General features: G+C 36.1%; 1 protein-coding gene across 1 annotated transcript; it reads right to left on the reverse strand.

The window, feature by feature from the left end:
• Positions 1-15,886: 15,886 nt before the first annotated feature.
• Positions 15,887-18,444, reverse strand: LOC129240078 (pupal cuticle protein Edg-78E-like). The gene is made up of 2 exons (XM_054875555.1): positions 18,416-18,444; positions 15,887-16,526 (listed from the first exon to the last, which is right to left on the reverse strand). The coding sequence occupies exons 1-2, from the start codon at positions 18,425-18,427 to the stop codon at positions 16,188-16,190; spliced, it is 351 nt and encodes a 116-aa protein (XP_054731530.1). The 5' UTR covers positions 18,428-18,444; the 3' UTR covers positions 15,887-16,187.
• Between the last annotated feature and the right edge of the window lie 1,456 nt (positions 18,445-19,900).

The raw sequence follows: 19,900 nt of genomic DNA on the forward strand, positions 1-19,900 counted from the left end.
GAGGTGAATTAGTGGGAATATAAATTAAATTATAAAACTTTTAAGCACGAACGCAGGGAGAGATTTATATAAACATTTTTTTTTTATTGTTTATATATATGTATATATATAATTGGCGCGTACACCCTTTTTGGGTTTTTGGCCGAGCTCCTCCTCCTATTTGTGGTGTGCGTCTTGATGTTGTTCCACAAAATGGAGGGACCTACAGTTTCAAGCCGACTCCGAACGGCAGATATTTTTATGAGGGGTTTTTTCATGGCAGAAATACACTCGCAGGTTTGCCATTGTCTGCCGAGGAGCGACCGCTATTAAAAAAATGTTTTTCTTAATTTTGGTATTTCACCGAGATTTGAATCTACGTTCTCTCTGTGAATTTCGAATGGTAGTTACGCACCAACCCATTCGGCTACGGCGGCCACCGTTTTCAGTTTATAATTAACTATTAGAACACAAAACTATGTTGAGCCACACTCGGCATCGGACCGCTAAGGGTTAAACAGTAAATTTCATTAATGGTTCTACACAAAAGTAATAAAGAATTCTCGTTGTTTTATTTCAATTTAAAATCCGACACCTCTAATTTGATCATCCGTTATTAACTCTGTCCTACCGAAAGACATGCGCAACATTTGAATGATTTCTGTGATCTTTACCGGTAATAGTAATTTGCTCTAAACCATTTTCTGGCTTTACCTTTTAAAGACGCATGAAATTGTCAGTATTGGAGTAGCCTATTATTTCTGTGCTGGTTTCAAGACTCCTCCAGGTGCCCATGAAAATACGGAAGCTCTTTTGGAATGGTCGAACATCCTTGCGAATGTGACAGAACTTCATTATTTTCTCCAGTTAACTTTGATTAGTCTGCCTCTCTTCTTTTAACATGGCTAAATGTAGGTCTAACTCCTTTGAGTGTAACACCTGACGGTTGTTGTAGAAGCAAAAAAATTGCCCATACATATACGGAGAGTGCTGCTAGAGTGACAGTCCTTGGCCGGATATATAGTAAATCCGGGTCGTTCCGGTAAAGTAGAACCGACTGTCGGTCACCTGTTTCGGTGTGTAGACGAAGTCACAATAAGTGTGACGTGGTTTGAAAGTCGTACAGTTAGTGAAAAGCTGTCGAAATACGAGGTAGTTCTTGGTGGTAACTTGGTTGGGTAGTTGAAGCCGAGAAGTCAACCCATTTTTAACCACTTCATTGAAAACACTAACTGTTTTTGCAGCTTTCCAGTGTAACGTTAACTGCATTTCATCAATTTCGTTTTGAGGTTTTTTTTTTGACTAAATCTAATATATTGAAACAACAAAATGATAGAACAAGGTTTTTCTAATAGCGGTCGCCCCTCAGCAGGCAATGTTAAACCTCCAAGTGCATTTCTGCCATGAAAAAGCTCCTCATTAAAAATCAATTGCCGTTCGGAGTTGGCATAAAACTGTAGCTCCCTCCATTCGTGGAACAACATCAAGAGGCACGCCACAAGGAGGAGCTCGACCAAACACCTAACAAAAGTGTACGCGCCAATTATTTATTTATTTTTTATACCGCCATAGAAAGTATTTTTAAAGAATTTTTTTATATGAGTATAGGTATGTTCCCTTTAATTAAAAACAAAAAAATTTGTAATAGTGATTTAGTTTTATTATTTTCCGGGGACTACTATAAAATCATATTTTTCCTATTATCTTTTTGCCTCTAAGTATCAACTGGAAACGGCGGCAACAAGCGGGTTTGAATTAAATTAGCTTTCAGCTAGATGAGCCACTGGTACTCTTCTAGGCTAGAAATATTTTCGCATGAATACCGTAGAAGTTGTAGAGACGAGGAAGAGGAAGAAACAGTAGAACACACTGTAACTGTCCAGCCCTAGCTAAAAATATATTAAGGTTGTTAGGAAAGAACTATTTTGGCTCTCTTACGGAACTATTCTGTGTTGAGATAAAATCTATTCTACGTTTAATAACAGAGTTAAACTAGTTCGATGAAAAATAAACCGTGATCTAAGTGAGTTGGCTACTCTAAGCCGACTGCCACAAAAACCTAACCTAAACCTGCCACATAATCGATCCTTTCCTAGCTCAGTAAAGTGCTGAAAGCCACAGCGTCTAGAACGTTGGAGTGGAGTTCTCGCCTTAAATCCTTACGACGACTTCCGTCTAGTATTGGTGGATGTGTTCGTGCTATATGTACAATCTACACAGACCTCGTTCATGTAAAAATTATCCAGGAATTTTCCAGTCACTTAATTTACGCGAGTTCGCTGTCAAAGAGAAAAAAAATAAAAAAAAAGTACATGAACGTAAAAAAAAGTACCGATTTGCTAGTTTTACAGCTGATTAAACTGTTGGCGGAAAAAATCACAATAAGTAATTTTTTTTAGTTGCGCTATCTCGTATTAATTAAAAAAAAAAGCATTCTCCATTTTAATCACGAAATCATCGATACAAATTATTTGCTTAATGAACAGACCTGATACTCTGTTGCTAATGCTCAGTTTTTTTGCACAGAACATGATATTTCAAAAAGTTTAAAAGAAGAAGAAGAAGTCAAGTCAGTTGTTGTGCACCCATTTTTTCGTTACCGAATTGCCGGAAGTCGAAATATATAGAAGTACAGGGTCCGGCACTCGAAATGTAACCAATAAAAAGGCCATACATTTAGTTTGGAAAATTACTTTTATTCAATTCAAAGTAAAAAAATGTGTGAAAATAATACAAAATTAAGAATCCATTTACTTTTGCTCGATATGACCATCTTTTGCTTTGACTATGGCCTTGAGATGGTCCAGAAACGAATCGCAAGCTGCCCGAATGTGGCTTGCAGGTGAACAATGGCTTTTTTCAGCGCCTCGAGACTGGTGAATCTTTTAGTTCGGACCTTGCTCGCGTCTGGTGAATTTGAGAGCCATTGTGTGGACGTTATGAAGTTCGGAACGTTGATTTTTTTAGCCTTTCTTGGTTTACTCCAGCTTTATGAGACGGTGCAGAGTTCTGTTGAAACGTGCATGGACTGCCACCGAAATATTTGTCTGCCCACGGCTTCAAGACAACCTCCAGAATGATTTCCCGATAATATTTCATATTTACCTTGACGCCAGGATCGATGAAAACGATTGGAGATGGCCCACCTGCGGTTACAGCGCCCAAACCATAATCTGTGGCGGGTGCTGCCTCCTGGTGGCCAATCGGGGACTCAAATTCTCGTATGAACGGTTGATCAAAAAACCCTATCGTTTTGGGAGTTTACAAATTGCGCAATTGGAAAAATTTTCTCGGCAGAAAACACAATGGTCGGCCAAGCAAAGCAACTCTTTCGCTCTCTCAAGTCTGACATGTTGCGGCTTTGGTGTGGGATTATGCGCCTTTTGGACCTTGTAAGGCTTGACTTTGAGATCATTTTGCAGTATGCGGCGAATGTTACGGTCAGATATTTTCTTTCCTTTAGTTCTTTCGCCATTTGATTGACATTACGTCGTGATTTCGCTCTAGTCGCTTCTTCACCTTTTGAACCATTTCACGTGACATTGCAGTCTTTTGATGACCTACTCCATGAGGTTTCGCGATGCTACCAGTATCACTGTAACGAGTAATGGTGCGATAAACAAAAACTTTACTTTAAAGTGCTAATAACGGGTGATCAATCATGAGGTGCTTTTTTCAATAGTTAAAAAAAAAAACAAAAATGTAAATTATGTTCAAAACCTTTATTTATCATTTGAAAGGACATTCTTTGACATTTACTTTTTGAATATGACTTCATTCAAATGTTGGCCGCAACTACGCTTAAGGTGGTCCATTCTGAAGGTCCAATTTTCAATCACTCGTTCGAGCATTTCGACTGGTATGTCGTGAATAACACGCGTAATGTTGGCTTCCAGAGCTTCAATCGTAGCTGGTTTATCAGCATAGACCTTGGACTTCACGAATCCCCAAAGAAAAAAGACCAAAGGTGTGATATCACAAGATCTTGGTGGCCAACTCACAGGTCCTAAACGTGAAATCAGCTGCTCTCCGAAATGACTTCTCAATAAAGTCATTGTTTCACGAGCTGTATGGCAAGTGGCTCCGTCTTGTTGAAACCAAATGTCGTAGAGATCATTAGATTCAATTTCAGGTAGCAAAAAGTCCGATATCATGGTACGGTAGCGATGATTCCACCAGCCCATAAACCACACCAGACCGTTGTTTTCTCTGGGTGTAAAGGTAGCTCTTGAACCTGTTCTGGTTGCTCTTCATCCCAAATACGGCAATTTTGCTTATTGACGTAACCATTGAGCCAGAAATGCGTCTCATCGCTGAACAAAATTTTGCTCGAGAACAGCGGATCTTCTTCAATCTTTTCAATAGCCCAATCAGCAAAACGGTGACGTGCAGGAAGGTCATTTGGCTTTAGTTCTTGTACGAGCTGTATTTTGTATGCTTTTAAATGAAGATCCTTCCGTAAAATTGACCAAGTTGTTCCATACGACAGCCCAAGTTGCTGAGAACGGTGCCGAATTGATTCATCGCGGTTTTCACGTACACTCTCTGCTACTGCTATATATTCTCTCTATATTCTCAATGCTTCTTGCTGGACGTGGTCTATTCGGTCGAGAATTATCCACCAATGAATATTAGGATTCAAATTTGTTGATGGTATGTCGAATAGTGTTTAAGGCAGGCCGATTATGTTGACCATAATGCGGTCTAAGCGCACGAAAAACATTTGTCACAGAGCGCTGATTTTCATAATACAGTTGAACAATTTGTAGACGTTGTTGCGGTGTGAGTCTTTCCATGATGAAATGCCAAACGCTGTTCAACAAATCCACGATGACAGTTTGCCACAACTCGCGCGCGATCTGTAAAAAAAAACGCAAATGAAAAAAACTCCTCTTAATTGATCACCCGTTATAAGATTTGATATTGTAATATTTCATCTTTCAACTGTTTGCCGGAAATAAGAAAACACATCTTCGAAATACACTTCTATTTATCTACATAATTTCAGTCCAATGTGTGACTACTCAAATAACTCAAGTTCAAAAACTTTTTACATTTTTTCACCAAATACTTCTAAATTTTGTAATTTTTGGCTGACTAACACGGCGTGAAACACTTCCGAAACTGCATGTTTGTTAGTATGCAGACCTAAACCTTGAAATGCAGAATTACATCTCCTTTAACATAATTGACGCTTACATAAACATCAAATAAATAGATACTTTTGTATTTGGTAAGTTAACTACCTACTCAGAATTTAAATTAAGAAATTAAATTCTGTCCTTCACTGTCTAATTCCTAATACGTACATTTATATGCACGCACAAATAAAGTTGTTAAAACAAAATATTATATTATAATATGTAGATAAACTCATCAATTATCGGACACTCGAAGCACCTCTCATTCAATTTGATGCGCGACAAAATAAATTAAAATTGTTTCCACTAAGCTTGGTTACTCCAGCTTGCAGAGGTTTTACAATTAAATTGCATGTTAGTATTGGCAGCCGCTATGGCTTAGTGAGATTGTTCATAACTTCCTTTCGGTTGGTTCTGGGTTCGATGTCTGCCATATAGAAAAAATGGTTTCTTATAGAGGTCGTACTTTGACAGGCAATCGTACTTTTGCTATGGAAAATATTGAAATAATAATGGCATAAAACGGAAGGGCTCTTCATTTTGCTCGGGGTGTTGGAAAAACGTCATAACTCCAAAAAAATCAAAGATTCGAGAAAAACGGTTTCAAAGTCTACAATTTACTATGTATACCTTCCTAGTAAAAGAAAAGATACATTTTTTTCTAAAGAGATACTAACATAATGGCTTACGCACACGGAATGACTATGGCGGATACGCTTGGTGATCCGCAAACGAGGCGTACTTCAATCGTCAAATTCAAAGCGTGGAGATGTGGAGTGATGAAGAGGAGTTTATTTTGTTAATTATCTTCTACAAAGAGAAAGAAGAAAAAATAATTGAAAATAATAGAATATGTTGTATGAATAAAATAATAGAGTATATTAAAAAAAGATTTAAACAAACGATTATTCATTCTCACCAAAGGAGCTTAAAGAGAATGACTGCAAATCTCAAAAATTTTACAGAATGTCTAAAAATACTTTTAAAGAGTTGGTGGCAAACGTAAAATCTGTCATTCAAAAACAAAATACTAGCATGCGCGAGTGCATTAGCCCATATTTTTGTAAATTGCGATTGTGCAAATACGTGTGATTTTCAATTAATTGCATACATTTAATTATTTCCGCTGATACTTGCGCTTTAAAATACGTGTAAATGCGAACACCTATTACAAGTTAGCACGAAATGTGGTCAAATCGCGTTCGTATACTCAAAGATTTGCAAGGAGAGTGCGAAATTTGACATTTTATTTTGGAGGAGAAATTTCAAATTCGTGCTGGGGAAATTTCAGCCAGCAAGAACTTGCAAGCAGTAAAAACGGCAGAAAACGTGAAATTCAGAAACACCGTTGTAATGTATTTTAATATTTTTACATATTTTATTTTGTTTCACTTTTATTGAGTGCAAATAAAACTGGGTTTAAAGGGTTTATCGATGGAACCTACATTGAAATTGTCTCACCTAAAGGGGCAAAGATGAATAGATTGAAAAGGAGATTTATTGGTTGTACTGCAATGATGTGCAAAATGACGTTGATCAATACCAGCAGCGTCGTTAGAATTGTGAAAGACGTCTCCGAGCCATTTGATACCAAACGAAGTTTCAGACAGGGGTGCACGGCTGTCGGTTGACTTGTTTAAAGGAACTTAATTGCAGGAGGAATCATGCGAGTATATTACAAGATCGTGTAATTACTGGCATATGTCGATGGTTTGACATCATCCGCGCCGTTAGTTCTGCTTTTCAAAAGCTGGATAAAGAAGCAAAGCGATTGAGTTTGGTGGTGAACAACAATAAGGCGTAATAGCTCCTGGCATCAAACGAACAGTCGTGTATCGGCACAAATGTGGGTTTTGGCAGTTTTTGAACTGATTTTGAAGTTGTAAGAGACTTCGTTTATTTACTAACCGAGCAGCCAACAGATGCTGCTATGGATTTAGTAGGCAATTGAGCTGTTAAGGGGGGATCCTCATGTAGAAGCCTCAAAATCGGTAATTTTTTAAACATACTTTTAAAGGTGATAAAATAATTATATTATTTTGAAGCTTTAACACAACTTTATTTAACCTTTCGAGAGTACAAAAAAATTTTTTTTTCTTTTTTTTTTCAAAATGGCGGCTCAGGATCATTTCTTGTCGGCTGCCTCCGGCGCGAGGTCCTAAACTGCTCTATTTATTACTCTTAATCTATCGATCTGAAGCAAAAAAATTAAATTGGTTTTTTTTATAACATATTAACGGAAAGGATGAACCTATAAAATTAAAAAAAAAAAGAATAAAATGAATTATAAAATAAGCTCTTGAAAAAAAAGTCAGAATTTAGGGCTATTTTATTGACATTTGTAACCCCCAAAAAGTAATTTATCAACGCGAAATATCTGAAATTTTAGGTTTATCCTTCCGATAGTAATGTACAGAAAGGCCTCAACAAACTTCAAACAAATCGGTCGATAACTTTTTGAGTTACAACACGAGCAGTTTTTAAAAAAAGCGTTTCGAGATAATTGAGTTTAAAGTTTGAGGTACAGGAACGCGCGGACCCCTCTCTACCTAGTTAGTGAGCTATAGAAGCTATAATATTGAGAATTTCAGCATGAAAATTTCACAGTATATTCTTAAGATGCTATATTTTCAGATTATCGAAAAAAAATCGATTTTTTGAGGCTTCTACATGAGGCTCCCTCCTTAAGTCCTCTCTTGACGAACAAAACTGAGATTTTATAAGTCCTTCATCATACCCGTCCTGGCGTAGAAGCTTGGACAACGCGCCCCTTGCAGAGTTTGAGAAAAAGATTCTGCGGATAAAAATCCAGGTCATGTCGTTCGAATCGATACAAACGCTCTGGCTCTGAAAGTACTCGATGCAGTACCAGCTGGTGGTAGCAGAGAAAGAGGACGACCTTGCGCTTGAGAAGGACTTGGCTTCGGCGTGCCTATTATTTTTTACTGGCTTTTTGGACGAATAGAACTACTGTTAATATACCTACATACACAGCGTAAAAGAAGAGCGGGCTTCAGCAGCATTCCCGTATATGTTTTTTTTCCTTATTCACTCTTCTCGGGAGCATAGGACCTCGATAAGACTTGTCTTGCGTTGGTTTCGTTAATCTATTTGATTTCTCACAGGGTAGGTGATTATCCTGCCGCTATGTATGGGGAATCATAGCGGCAGGATAATCACCTACCCTACCACCTATGCTGCCACAACAACAACAGCTGGTGGTAGTATCTGCATACTTGACTAAAAATGTTTTTTTAGGTTATGATACTCTTGCAGAAAATGAGCGATTTGTACACCTCGCATTGGAGAAGAAGCTCGGCCAAACACAATTGTACACATGGGTAGACATACATATAAGCGTATATGTAAATATCTATTATATACATATGTATGTATAGATATGTAAATGATAATTGGTTTTGATCATAACTCAATCTCTATAGCTAACTGAAACTGTCATTAATTATAAACAACGGTGAACGCCAACGATTAGTTTTTACTCGTACGCTGTCAAATACGCCTTGTGTCAGTACGACCAATATGTTAAAGAATAACGCCAAACAGTAAGTTTCTTTTTTGGTTATTAGCATTAATCGTCATTAAGCGCCGGTTAACATTGAAATACGCTCATTTCCACCGGAAATGCGTTTTACGTGAATACTATTAAGAAGATGTTAACTTCTATGGCCACAAGCATTCATCTTTTCCTCGCTGCTTGCCATACATATATACACACATACAAGCACATTACATTGCTGTGACGCAGCTTACAACTATGAACAGATTGATTGTTAATGAAATGTATGTGAAATTAGCAAACAACAAAAACAAAAATAACTTAAATCTTGCATTTCTTATATTATAATATATTATATGTATTATTTGTTGTTATGCAGCTTTTTTATTTTATTTCTTATTTTTTGGCCCAGTTCAATGTAAGAAACAAATATTGCTAAAAATAAATAATCAATAACTTTTGTTAATCTTGGAAACGAGATATGCCACTTGACTTGTTAATATTCATTTTATATATGTCATGATATATGTACCAATGTATGTAAGTATGTAGGCACCTACGTGGTGCGCATCGTGCCTGATGCGCTTTGTGTAAGTAGGTATGCATAATTGGCTAAAATAAGAGAGCTATTAAAAACCAGATTACGAAAAAATAAAGAAGCAAAAAATTAGCCACCATCAGCGTCACACACTCAACACTGACCTACATTCATATGCCAAAAAGTCAATTGACTGCAATCGTATGTAAATGTACATACATGCACATGTATGTATGTAGAAGTAGGTGTTCGAGGCAGAGTAAGCGGGGTGAATGCAGTAATTGCGATGTATGCGACGGTGGCAGGTACTCAGTAGCTGGAAGCTGGGGTGCCTTTGAAGTGAGTTATTGCTAGGCGGTGTAAGGTGTGAGGTGTTGTTGTGGTTGAACTTGCGGTTACAGTGGTTGAAAGCGAATCGGGATATGAAGTGGAGTAGTAAGTGGTAACGTTGGTAGTGGCGGCAGCATCAACATAACGCAACATGCACGGGCCTTCACGAAAAGCAACGCGCGTGTGTACTGAACTTGCGTATGAGTCGCATCCATTTTTTTCATAATTTTCATTGTTTATTTATTTTTTCCAAGAAGGCGAATGATGCTTGCTAAAGAATTATTTGAATAGTTAAGCAAAGTGCTTGTAACCAGTTCCTGTGTATACTTCTTTACCTTCAATTTTCTGGCCGTTTACAATTCTCATGTTTTTTCCCCGCATTTAATTTATACCATATTTTAATGCTTTGCTAGTTCGTACGTATATTCTTTTTGTCATTGTTTTCTCAGTTATTGCATAATCTAGACTGATCAACAACGTGCCATCAGCGTGTATTCAGCCGCAGCAGCTGCATATGTAGCATGGGAATAACTGCTAAGCTGGCGAGCAATTTGATGATGTAGAAAAATTCTTCAAAGTTAAGCGTGTTAAGTGTGTTCTTCTTTCATTTACATATGTAGATATTATTGCTTGATTTTCTCTTTTTTTTTATGTTGTAATTTATACACCTTTTTATGTACATTCTTGCGTAAGTTTCAATGGGTATGTTCGCGCACCTGATAAATTGCGATCATTTTTGCTCATTAATGCAGTTAGTTTTCATGCACTTGCGAGAGAGTTGAAATTGCGAGAGTATATAAACATTTCCTTTCCAGCAAAATTTCTTGTGGAAAATTGTTACTTTTAAAATTTGTAGGCAAGAGTAGAGTTGATTGATTCGGTTAGGGGTAGTCAGAGGCCCGAAAAAATGATGACTTCCAATAGTTTTTTTGCTAGTCAGCTGCTTTATTTTACAAAAATAAAAACATAGTATTAATATATCATATTTCGACTAGACTTAAGCAAAATTAAAAAAAAAACATAATAATAATTGTAAAAGTTATCGCTGTTTAGGTGGAGCCCGTTTCTCCAGAAGCCCCTTGCAGTGATCATCACAAGTCCTTGGAGATTCATCTAAAATCAATCGTTCAAGAGAAATTAGTTTTATTAACAGATAATCTTGTGCCTGATCGAAGCTTTTTTTCAAAATTAACGATATGGCGGCCTCAGGAAATATTTTTCAGGATTTCGCGAAAAAACCGACAATTAATTGTTAAAAAAAATCAAAATAAAAAAAATCAACCGATCAGCTGTTGTTTCTTATGCAGTATACATTTTATTGAAATCTACCAAGCGGTTTTTAAGTTACAGTGATCACCAGTTCAAAAAACATCGTTTTGAGAAAAAACGCGTTTACAGTTTTGCTATCGATTCCGGAGCGCCCGAGCGCCCCTTAATAATTGTTGAGTAATTCAAAAAGTATTTGTCGGATTCTCTTCAAATTTTCACACAATATTTTCAAGACATTATACTGTAATAAAATGCAAAAAAAAATAAAATTTTTTGAAAATTCTGACCACCCCCAACCCTTTAAATTTTTTTTAGTTTTTTCGAGTTGATAATTTCATGATTGAAAATAATAAAAAATGTACTGTCATCGTAGCCGAATGGTTTGGTGGATGACTATTATTCAGATGCGCAGAAGATTAGAATCTGCGGGCATGAAACACCAAATGATAGAACATTTTTTTCTAATAGCGGTCGTCCCTCGGCAGGCAATGACACATGTCCGAGTGCATTTCTGCTCGTCATAAAAATCATCTGCCGGCTTGAAAGTGTAGGTGCCCCTATTTGTAGAAAAATAACAAAACGCATATCACCATTAGGCCAAACAAAAAAAAAATCAAATTGACCCAAATTGGGGGAGATCAGAATTCGTTTTAGAGGTACGGTTCCTTCGGCAAAGTTTCTTATTTTGATCCCTAGAATATAATTTTCACAGGACAATGGGCGTTTTTTTGCCTCCCCACAAATCGGCCCGGCCTAACCAACACGTTTACGTAGAGTGCGAACTGAAGAAAATATCGCAGCTGTATCGGCCAGTGTTAATGATGACCGTCAATTATCGATTCGTCGCCGTTCGCAGCAATTGGGACTCTGGTACTCAACAACGTGGAAAATTTTGCGAAAGGATTTAGGTGTGAAGCCTTTCAAAATACAGAATTTTTGGTGAATGGGCTCTTGGAAACTTGGTTGAAGATCCACTTTTTTATCGAAAAATTTTGTTCAGCGACGAAGCTCATTTTTGGATCAATGGGTACGTAAATAAGCAGAATTGTCGATTTTGGAGTGAAGATCAGCCAGAAGAATTGCAAGAGCGAGCTACCAACGTATCCAGAAAAGGTCACAGTTTGGTGCGGTTTATGGGCAGGAGGTATCATTGGACCGTACTTCTTCAAAGATGCTGCGAATCGTAACGTGACTGCGAATGGTGAGCGCTACCGTGAAATGATATCCAATTTTTTTTGCCCAAAATTCAAGCGCTTGACTTGCAGGACATGTGGTTTCAGCAAGACACAGCACGCCTAACAATGGACTTGTTGAGAGGCGAGTTCGGTGAACATTTTTTTCACGTTCGGGACCTGTCAATTGGCCACCCAGATCGTGCGATATAACGCCTTTAGATTATTTTTTGCGGGGTTATGTTAAAGCTCATGTCTATTCAGACAAGCCTGCTTCAATTAACGCATTGGAAAACAACATTAAAGCATTTATAAGTGAGATACCCGCCGAAACATTGGAAAGAGTATGCCAAAATTGGACTAAGCGGTCAACATTTGCATGAAATAATCTTCAAACATTAAATTATATGGACTGTACTATCGATTTAAATAAAAATTTCATGCTTTCTGAATTTTATGTGTGTTTTTTTGAAAAACTTTGCTATAGCTCTTAAAAAATCACCATTTACACAAATACGCTATAATAAAATATTTAAACCAATTTTTGAGTATACCGTCCGCCCCATTTCAATGAAATATGCATCGATTTGAAGGAAATAACTTAATGTAATGAAACAAATTAAGCTAGGGAAGTTAAACTTGGCTCGAATGCGTAAATAATGTATATCGTACTGATGGTAAAAAGGGATAGGTATGAGAAAGAAGGGCGTTGCACTTCCCATATAAACTTAAATTTCTAAATTGCTTTTCTCTGGAAGCATCCATGCCTGGACTATTGAAATTCCATACAGTTACACAAATAACCAATATCTGTTTTATGGTGAAAAATGGTACGTATTGGAAAAGTGGGTGTAGCATCTCCCATACAAACTAAAATCCTCATATAGCTTTTGTGCGGAACCGCTTATGCTCAGAATTTAGATATTGAATAGATAGATATTGGAAAATGGGGCATAGCACTTCACATACAAATTTAAATCTCATATCGTGTGTACCAAATAAATGAATTTACGGAAATTTCATTTTCTTGAAATAATTTTAATGGATCACTAGAAGGATTTGAAAAAAAAAATCTTGATAAAACCTACTACTTACAGTGAGAATTTTTATTGTTCGAATTTTCGGCTACGGGCAATACTAGCGAAAGTACAATTTTTTAAGGCGCCGTATTCTTATAAATAGAAGGATCAACTGTAAAGTCCTTAAGTAAAGTGCGAGCGCATGCCATTATTGTCGATAACCTGTGAACCGCCCTAAGTCACTTCTACCAAACCGATGCATGTCATACCAGCTAAAGAGATATCCAAACAGATGCACCTGCCCAAGATCGAAACAAACCCAAAAGTAGGGCAAAAGTCGCAGGAAATGTTGAAAAATTACCTGTCTACATATTTCTCAGCTCCTCAGACTCACATAGTTATACGGCGGCCCGGAAATATAACTCATATGACCGATAGTCCAGAGATCCAATTGTTTTCCTTTTTTAGAGTCTCACTAAATTCTATGTTCATCGCTCACTGGATGTTGGTATAAATGAATGAGATCATCCCTTTACCAGCTTGAATAAAAATACTCCTCATAAAAAATTAAAAAGATCCTCATAAAAAACCATTTTCCGTTCGGAGTCGACTTAAAACCTGTAGGTCCCTCCATTTGTCAAACAACATCAGAACGCACGCCACAAATAGGAAAAGGAGCTCAGTCGAATACCTGACAGAAGTGTACGTGACAATTATTTATTTATATATTTTAACTTAAACAACATTACATTCTTGGCAGCCAAGCCGAGAGGATTTGTGCAAATAAATATGTACATCAAAGCAACCTGAAAAGTGATGAGACTTTTTAACGTCTTCTAAGTGACTAGTCCAATCCTCTTGATATTCCAGGGCCTGTGTAAGCTGCCTTCTCAGCATTAACGTACGATATATTTCAGAGCTTTTACATTTATAAAATAACATCAAGACAAACACCACAAATGGGAGGTTTACCTCGGCCAAACACCCAATAAACAATGCACGCGCCAATTATATAGATATATCTCCCATTGGATCATAGGGCCTCACTAAAGCATTACCAGCTGGCCCTGTTTTAGGCCAGAAAATTTAGTGCGTTCCATGATTTACCGCATTCATCAACCTCTTTTTGCAGCGATCTTCTCCAGTCTTAGATCGGCCCCTCTTGTCGCTTCCTTGGGGACTCCAATCAAGAGCTTATCGACAGACATCCGTTGCATCTTTTCCACCTCTACTCTCGTAATTTTATATGGTTTATATCTTCGACGAAGGAAGGACATCTCCGAGCCGTTTGATACCTAACGAGGTTTCAGACTCTTTAATCTGATGTTGAAAAAGATCGTCCGAGCCGCAGAACTTAATCTCTGAGGCACACGTTTTTGTAATAGCGTACATTCGTTGGCGTATGCCGGTGATTTGATTTGTTAGTTCTGCCTTTTTCAAACTGGATAAGAAGCAAATCGAAAGTGGTTTGGTCGTGAACGAGGACAAAACGAAGTACCTCCAGTCATCAAACAAACAGTCTGCGCACTCGCTTATCGGCCCTCACGTCACTGTTGACAGTTATGATTTCGAGATTTTAAGAGACTTCGTTTATTTAGGAACCAGCATTAAGCATCAACAATAATGTCAGTCTGGAAATCTAACGTAGAATCTCTCTTACCAACAAGTGCTACATTGGACTAAGTAGGCAATTGAGTAGTAAAGTCCTCTCTGGACGAATAAAACTTACACTTTATAAGGCCCTTATCATGCGCGTATAATTGTATAGCGCAGAAGCGTGGATGATGACAGCATACGATGAGACGTCCCTTGGAGTGTTTGAGAGAAAGATTCTATGGACGATTTTTGGACCCTTGCACGTTAGCAATGGCGAGTATCGCAGGCGATGCAGCTTTCCGGTGACATAGTTACAGTGCAGCGAATAAAGATCCAGCGGCTACATTGGCTGGGTCATGTCGTCCGAATGGATACAAACGCTCCGGCTCTGAAAGTATTCGATACGGTACCAGCAGGTGGTAGCAGAGGAAGAAGAAGGCTTCCTCAGCGTTCGAAAGATCAGGTGGAGAAGGACTTGACTTCCCTTGGTGTTCCCAACTGGCTCCGGTTAGCACGAGAAAGAAACAACTTGGGCATTTTGTTAGACTCCGGCAAAATTGCGTAAGCGAATGAAGAAGATCTTCGACTATTCCGGAAAATTCTTGAGAGCTATTCTCTGTAAATTTATACATCTTCTTAATTGGCGAAGTAAGCGCATAAGCAAATTTGCCTAAGCGCGCCTGTCGTTTAAACTTCCTCATTTTAACTGACTGCAATTAGAAACACGAAGCGAAGTCACGTTCTTCTGTACTTGAAAAGTCCACTCTTCCTCTCGAACACTTTCGCGTTTGGAGCTTTTCCATCAATTTACGCAACATAGAAGTATAGCCTGCGGATCCGCTGGATCTTTATTCACTTCAGTGGCACACCAAAGCAAATATCTCTTGATATGTCAATATGTATTTTTTCTTAACATACCTATTCTACGACTTTATCTTTTGTATGGATTTATTTGCATATTTATAATGAGTCTGAAGATACGTCGCAATTTTTTCGCATAGGTATATCAGTTATCGAATACCACGTTTCTTGAAATTTTTATAACAATTTGAATGAAACACAAATATTTTTTTTCTTTTCATATTTCCATTTTCTATGAGGAAAACTTTGTTGCAATTGTATTCTAGGTATGATTTAATTAATACAGTAGTAAAATATGCATATGTATGTGTGTATGTATTTATGTACATATATGAAACTCGCTTAAATTAAACACGTTTTAGTACCGCGTCAATGTCTGTTTGCTCTTTAATCAATACATATGTATGTATGAATGTATTTTATTGTTATGAAAGAATGGCTCTTTATGCGCTATTTTTTATATAATATACAATATATACATATGTACTCATAGATATATGTTGCATGCATGTATGCAACGCTATGTACTATAGTAGTGTAGCAAGAAGAGCTTGGAAAATGCATCCCATTGCCTTTTAGAAAACTAGATTGACTAGGTAACTATTATTTATTATTTATATATTTATTAAATAATTCATCAATGCAATTCATTAGCTTCCAACATGGCCTCTCTATATTATGCTAAACATCACTTCCCACTATTTGCAGCACAGCCCTTTTTCAACTGCAAATCTTCTACATACTTTCCATCTACTGTCTTACGTTTTATGCGGCAGAGGGATGCGCTGCAATGTACTCCAAAGCGCGCACTATGGCTTCTGGAATTGGTGGTGGTGTGGGAATATGTGAACCGGTAGGTTGGAAACCATTTTCATCGGCTGTATAACTGATGGATACCCTTTCGCCTTCGGGTGACACATACTCATATTGGCCAGCTACGCCCACAGGATTGCCGGCCTCTTGCTGTTGGATTCCGTTGCTCGTTTCAAAGGCGTACGCGTAGTTACCCTCGGGATCGGCGACATCGTTCTTGAAGCTCAGCACTTGAGCGTCTTTGTCGATATTATCGGCGCAGGCGTAAGCGAAGAGGGCGGCGAGGAGCAGCTGTAAGAAGAACAGAAAATACTATTGAAAAGAAGTGAAGAAAGTGAAAGGAAATTACATATTTAATAGCACAGTTTTTTTTATAAGAACGCGTGGGTTGGGTGGGGCTATTTCAGTAGCAGATTCCTGCTCAGATATGTTTATATATTTATTAGTATATTTAGTATTTATGTTGATATCATTTATGCCATAGAATATAGCAGCGTAACTTTGTTACGTTCTGCACGTCGATTCATATAAAAATATTACTTAGATAGATGGAGAAATTTCGAGCACGGAATGTTTTTAGACAGCGCATTTTTTTATGCTGACCATCGAATTTGTTTTAACGAAGAGATGCCTTATAAAATCTAAAGTTTAAGAGACTCGTATCAAAAATAAATAAAAGGAGTTTTACAACTTTGACTCAAATGATTTAGCTAGCGCAAGTAGGTGCTAGCGAGGTTGCAGGCTAATTTTACTCGTATCAAAAATAATGATAAACAAGCGAAAAAATATGATTAACAAACACTAAAACTTTTACAAATAAAAAAAGAAGAAACTTTATGCAAAAGACTTCAATAGAAATCGTAATTTATATAATTTTCCAATATTAACTTAAAAATTGCAATCGTTCAAGTGAGTCCTGTTTTTACTATGCTAGACTAAATTTCTAACTGGATTCATTTCGTATAAAAAGTTGTACTAATTAATAAATTCTCCCCCTTTGATTTTCTTTTGCGTTCGAATTTATGGGGATGATTTGTTCACTAAGAATCCATATGGAGGCTGATTATTTAACAACAAAAAATTATTTATCTCCCAATGGATTAATACAATAAATTAAATTAAAATTTTATTCTTCGCGTCTGATTGAAAATTTAAAAAATATATGTTTGTTCAAATATTTTAGGCTGCAGATAATATTAAAGAAGTTTAAAGAAGAATAAAAGTTAAAGTTCTTTGAAAGTAAGAAGTTTAAAATAAGTTTACAGTTATTTAATGCGCCATCAAATTTTATAAGGCAAATTATATAAAACATTTAAGTTATTTATAGATTTGAAAAAGTTAAAGAAATAATTAAAGAAGTTAAAAAATAAAACAAGTTTTCAGTTATTTAATGCGCCTTAAAATTTTACATATGAAAATCTATAAAACATTTAATTATTTATTTATTTATTGATTTGAAAAAGTTAAATAAATAATTAAAGTAGTTTAAACTTAAAACAAGCTTTCAATTTTTTAATGCGCATTAAAGGTGTACATGTGAAATTCTATAAAATATTTAAAATAATTTTTTTATCATTTCATGTGCTTTAACATTTTAACACTTTTTCTGGATTTCACACTAAAAAAAATTGTTTATATTTTAATGAAAAAATCTTTAAAAAATGATTAATAATATTTAGATAGTTTTTAAAATCAAATAGTTATTAAAAATATACTTGTTTTATACACTTTTTGGTTATTTGTAAGTAGTTTGATTTTTAATTTAACCAAATTATTGATTATTATTTATTTAATAATATATATTTAATCAAAACATATCATAGGTTGAAGTGACTGCTGCCGTAAGCAACCACACAATCAACCCCAAAAATGTAGACTGATAATAATAACTTTGAATTAACTTAATTTGTATGGTAAAAAAAAATTGATTTCACTAACACGAAACACTATTTCGATTTTTCACATTTCAGTTTTTATAAAAAAAAATATATGGATTTGTATTAAAACTCGACGATGTCAACAGGATAATTTTTAATTTTCACTTATAACTCAGATTTTGACATTTTGCAACACACAATAATTGTCAAATAGTTATTTATTCCTATTCTTTCTTCACGCATCGAAATTCTCAAAGACGGTTCGATTCTCGTTTCTTATTTCCCAAACAAATATGTACTCACAATCTTGAACATCTTGCTGTATTGTAAAGCGTTTGCTAACTGTTGATGGATGCGCTGCCGCGAATGCTTTTATATGAAACTAGCTAAACAAGCACATGTCTTAGCCCCAATCTTAGCCGAAGAGCATAGCCCAGGCAAAGTAACACCAAAGCACCAACAACAACTATAATAAAATATGCATGCACAAACATAGTTAGCTTCCTCACACTCTCCAAGCGATTGTCAAAGGCACTAAGCAAAATATAAAAAAAAAAACAAATAAATAAAAAATTGTTTAAAATACTTAGTTGAAAAATATGAATGCCAAACTAAAAAGCAAAAACAAATTCTATGAGAAAGAAATATAAATTAAAAATCACTGAAATCTGAACTCATTAAAAGTCGCTCTCAAGCTCTTAATATCAAATTTAACGCCATATTGCTGATGATGCTTTGCATTTGTGTGTATGAACGTGTATATACATATGTATGCAGGCAAATAAGTATGTATGTATATGAATATAGCATAATGCTTAAATGCATACGCTTAGTAGTTTTGCGCTGCTGTTGAGCGCACTAGGCCGCATAGCCGGTGATGTGCTATGGTTACGATATTCAATCAACATCTTCTTCAAGTGAATAAATCCATTAGCAACAAAAACTCCCAAGTCAAATAAATGGTTTAGCTGACAAAAAATAAGCATATACATATGTGCATGTGTATGTATGTGCATGTATAAGTACATGCTTAGGTGTACATACATATATTTGCTAATAAGCAAAATAGATTTTCTTGCACTTTAATTTCAAAGACGTTCAACAAACTCAACTAACTGCTGCCTGGAAGTAGGCGCAATTAAAACAACATTTCAACAGCTCTTAGATAATAAAGTTAGCTAACATTTCTATGACAATTCGATTTTAAATTACCACTTGAATAGTAAAACTAAAGCAATAATTACAAAATAAAAAATAAAAAATAAAAATAACAAAAATAATAAAAATCGAATTGCAGAGCTTCAAGTAAATCCGCTTAGTGTGGTTACTGATGACTGATGGATATCAAGTCACTTTGGTACTAAGCGTTAATGTGATTAATTTATAGTTAACTTACAGCTAGGCACTACACACAGCCATATATAGTATGTATAGGTGTGTATGTATGCATATAAAGCGGCAAAGAAGTCGAAAACGAGTATGTATGTTTCCAGAATGTACATATGTAAGCGCACAGCGTTGTGGAGTAACATCGATTTGTCTTGAAAAGTAATTGAAATTCTTAAACGAACAAATCTCCTGCATGCGATCTTCTTTCTATCGATCATTTATCAACATACATACAACTCTAGTTCCAATGCATACATACATACACATACACATGTATATACGAGTACAATACATTAACCGTAGTTTTATGAGTTGAAAATGAAAGTCAACTCGTAAATCAACTGTGACGCCGCAATTTCTAATAAAATCAGCAATTAAGTATTTCGCATATTTGTAAGT

Source organism: Anastrepha obliqua, chromosome 3, assembly GCF_027943255.1.
Source record: "Anastrepha obliqua isolate idAnaObli1 chromosome 3, idAnaObli1_1.0, whole genome shotgun sequence".
NCBI classification, from domain to species: domain Eukaryota; kingdom Metazoa; phylum Arthropoda; class Insecta; order Diptera; family Tephritidae; genus Anastrepha; species Anastrepha obliqua.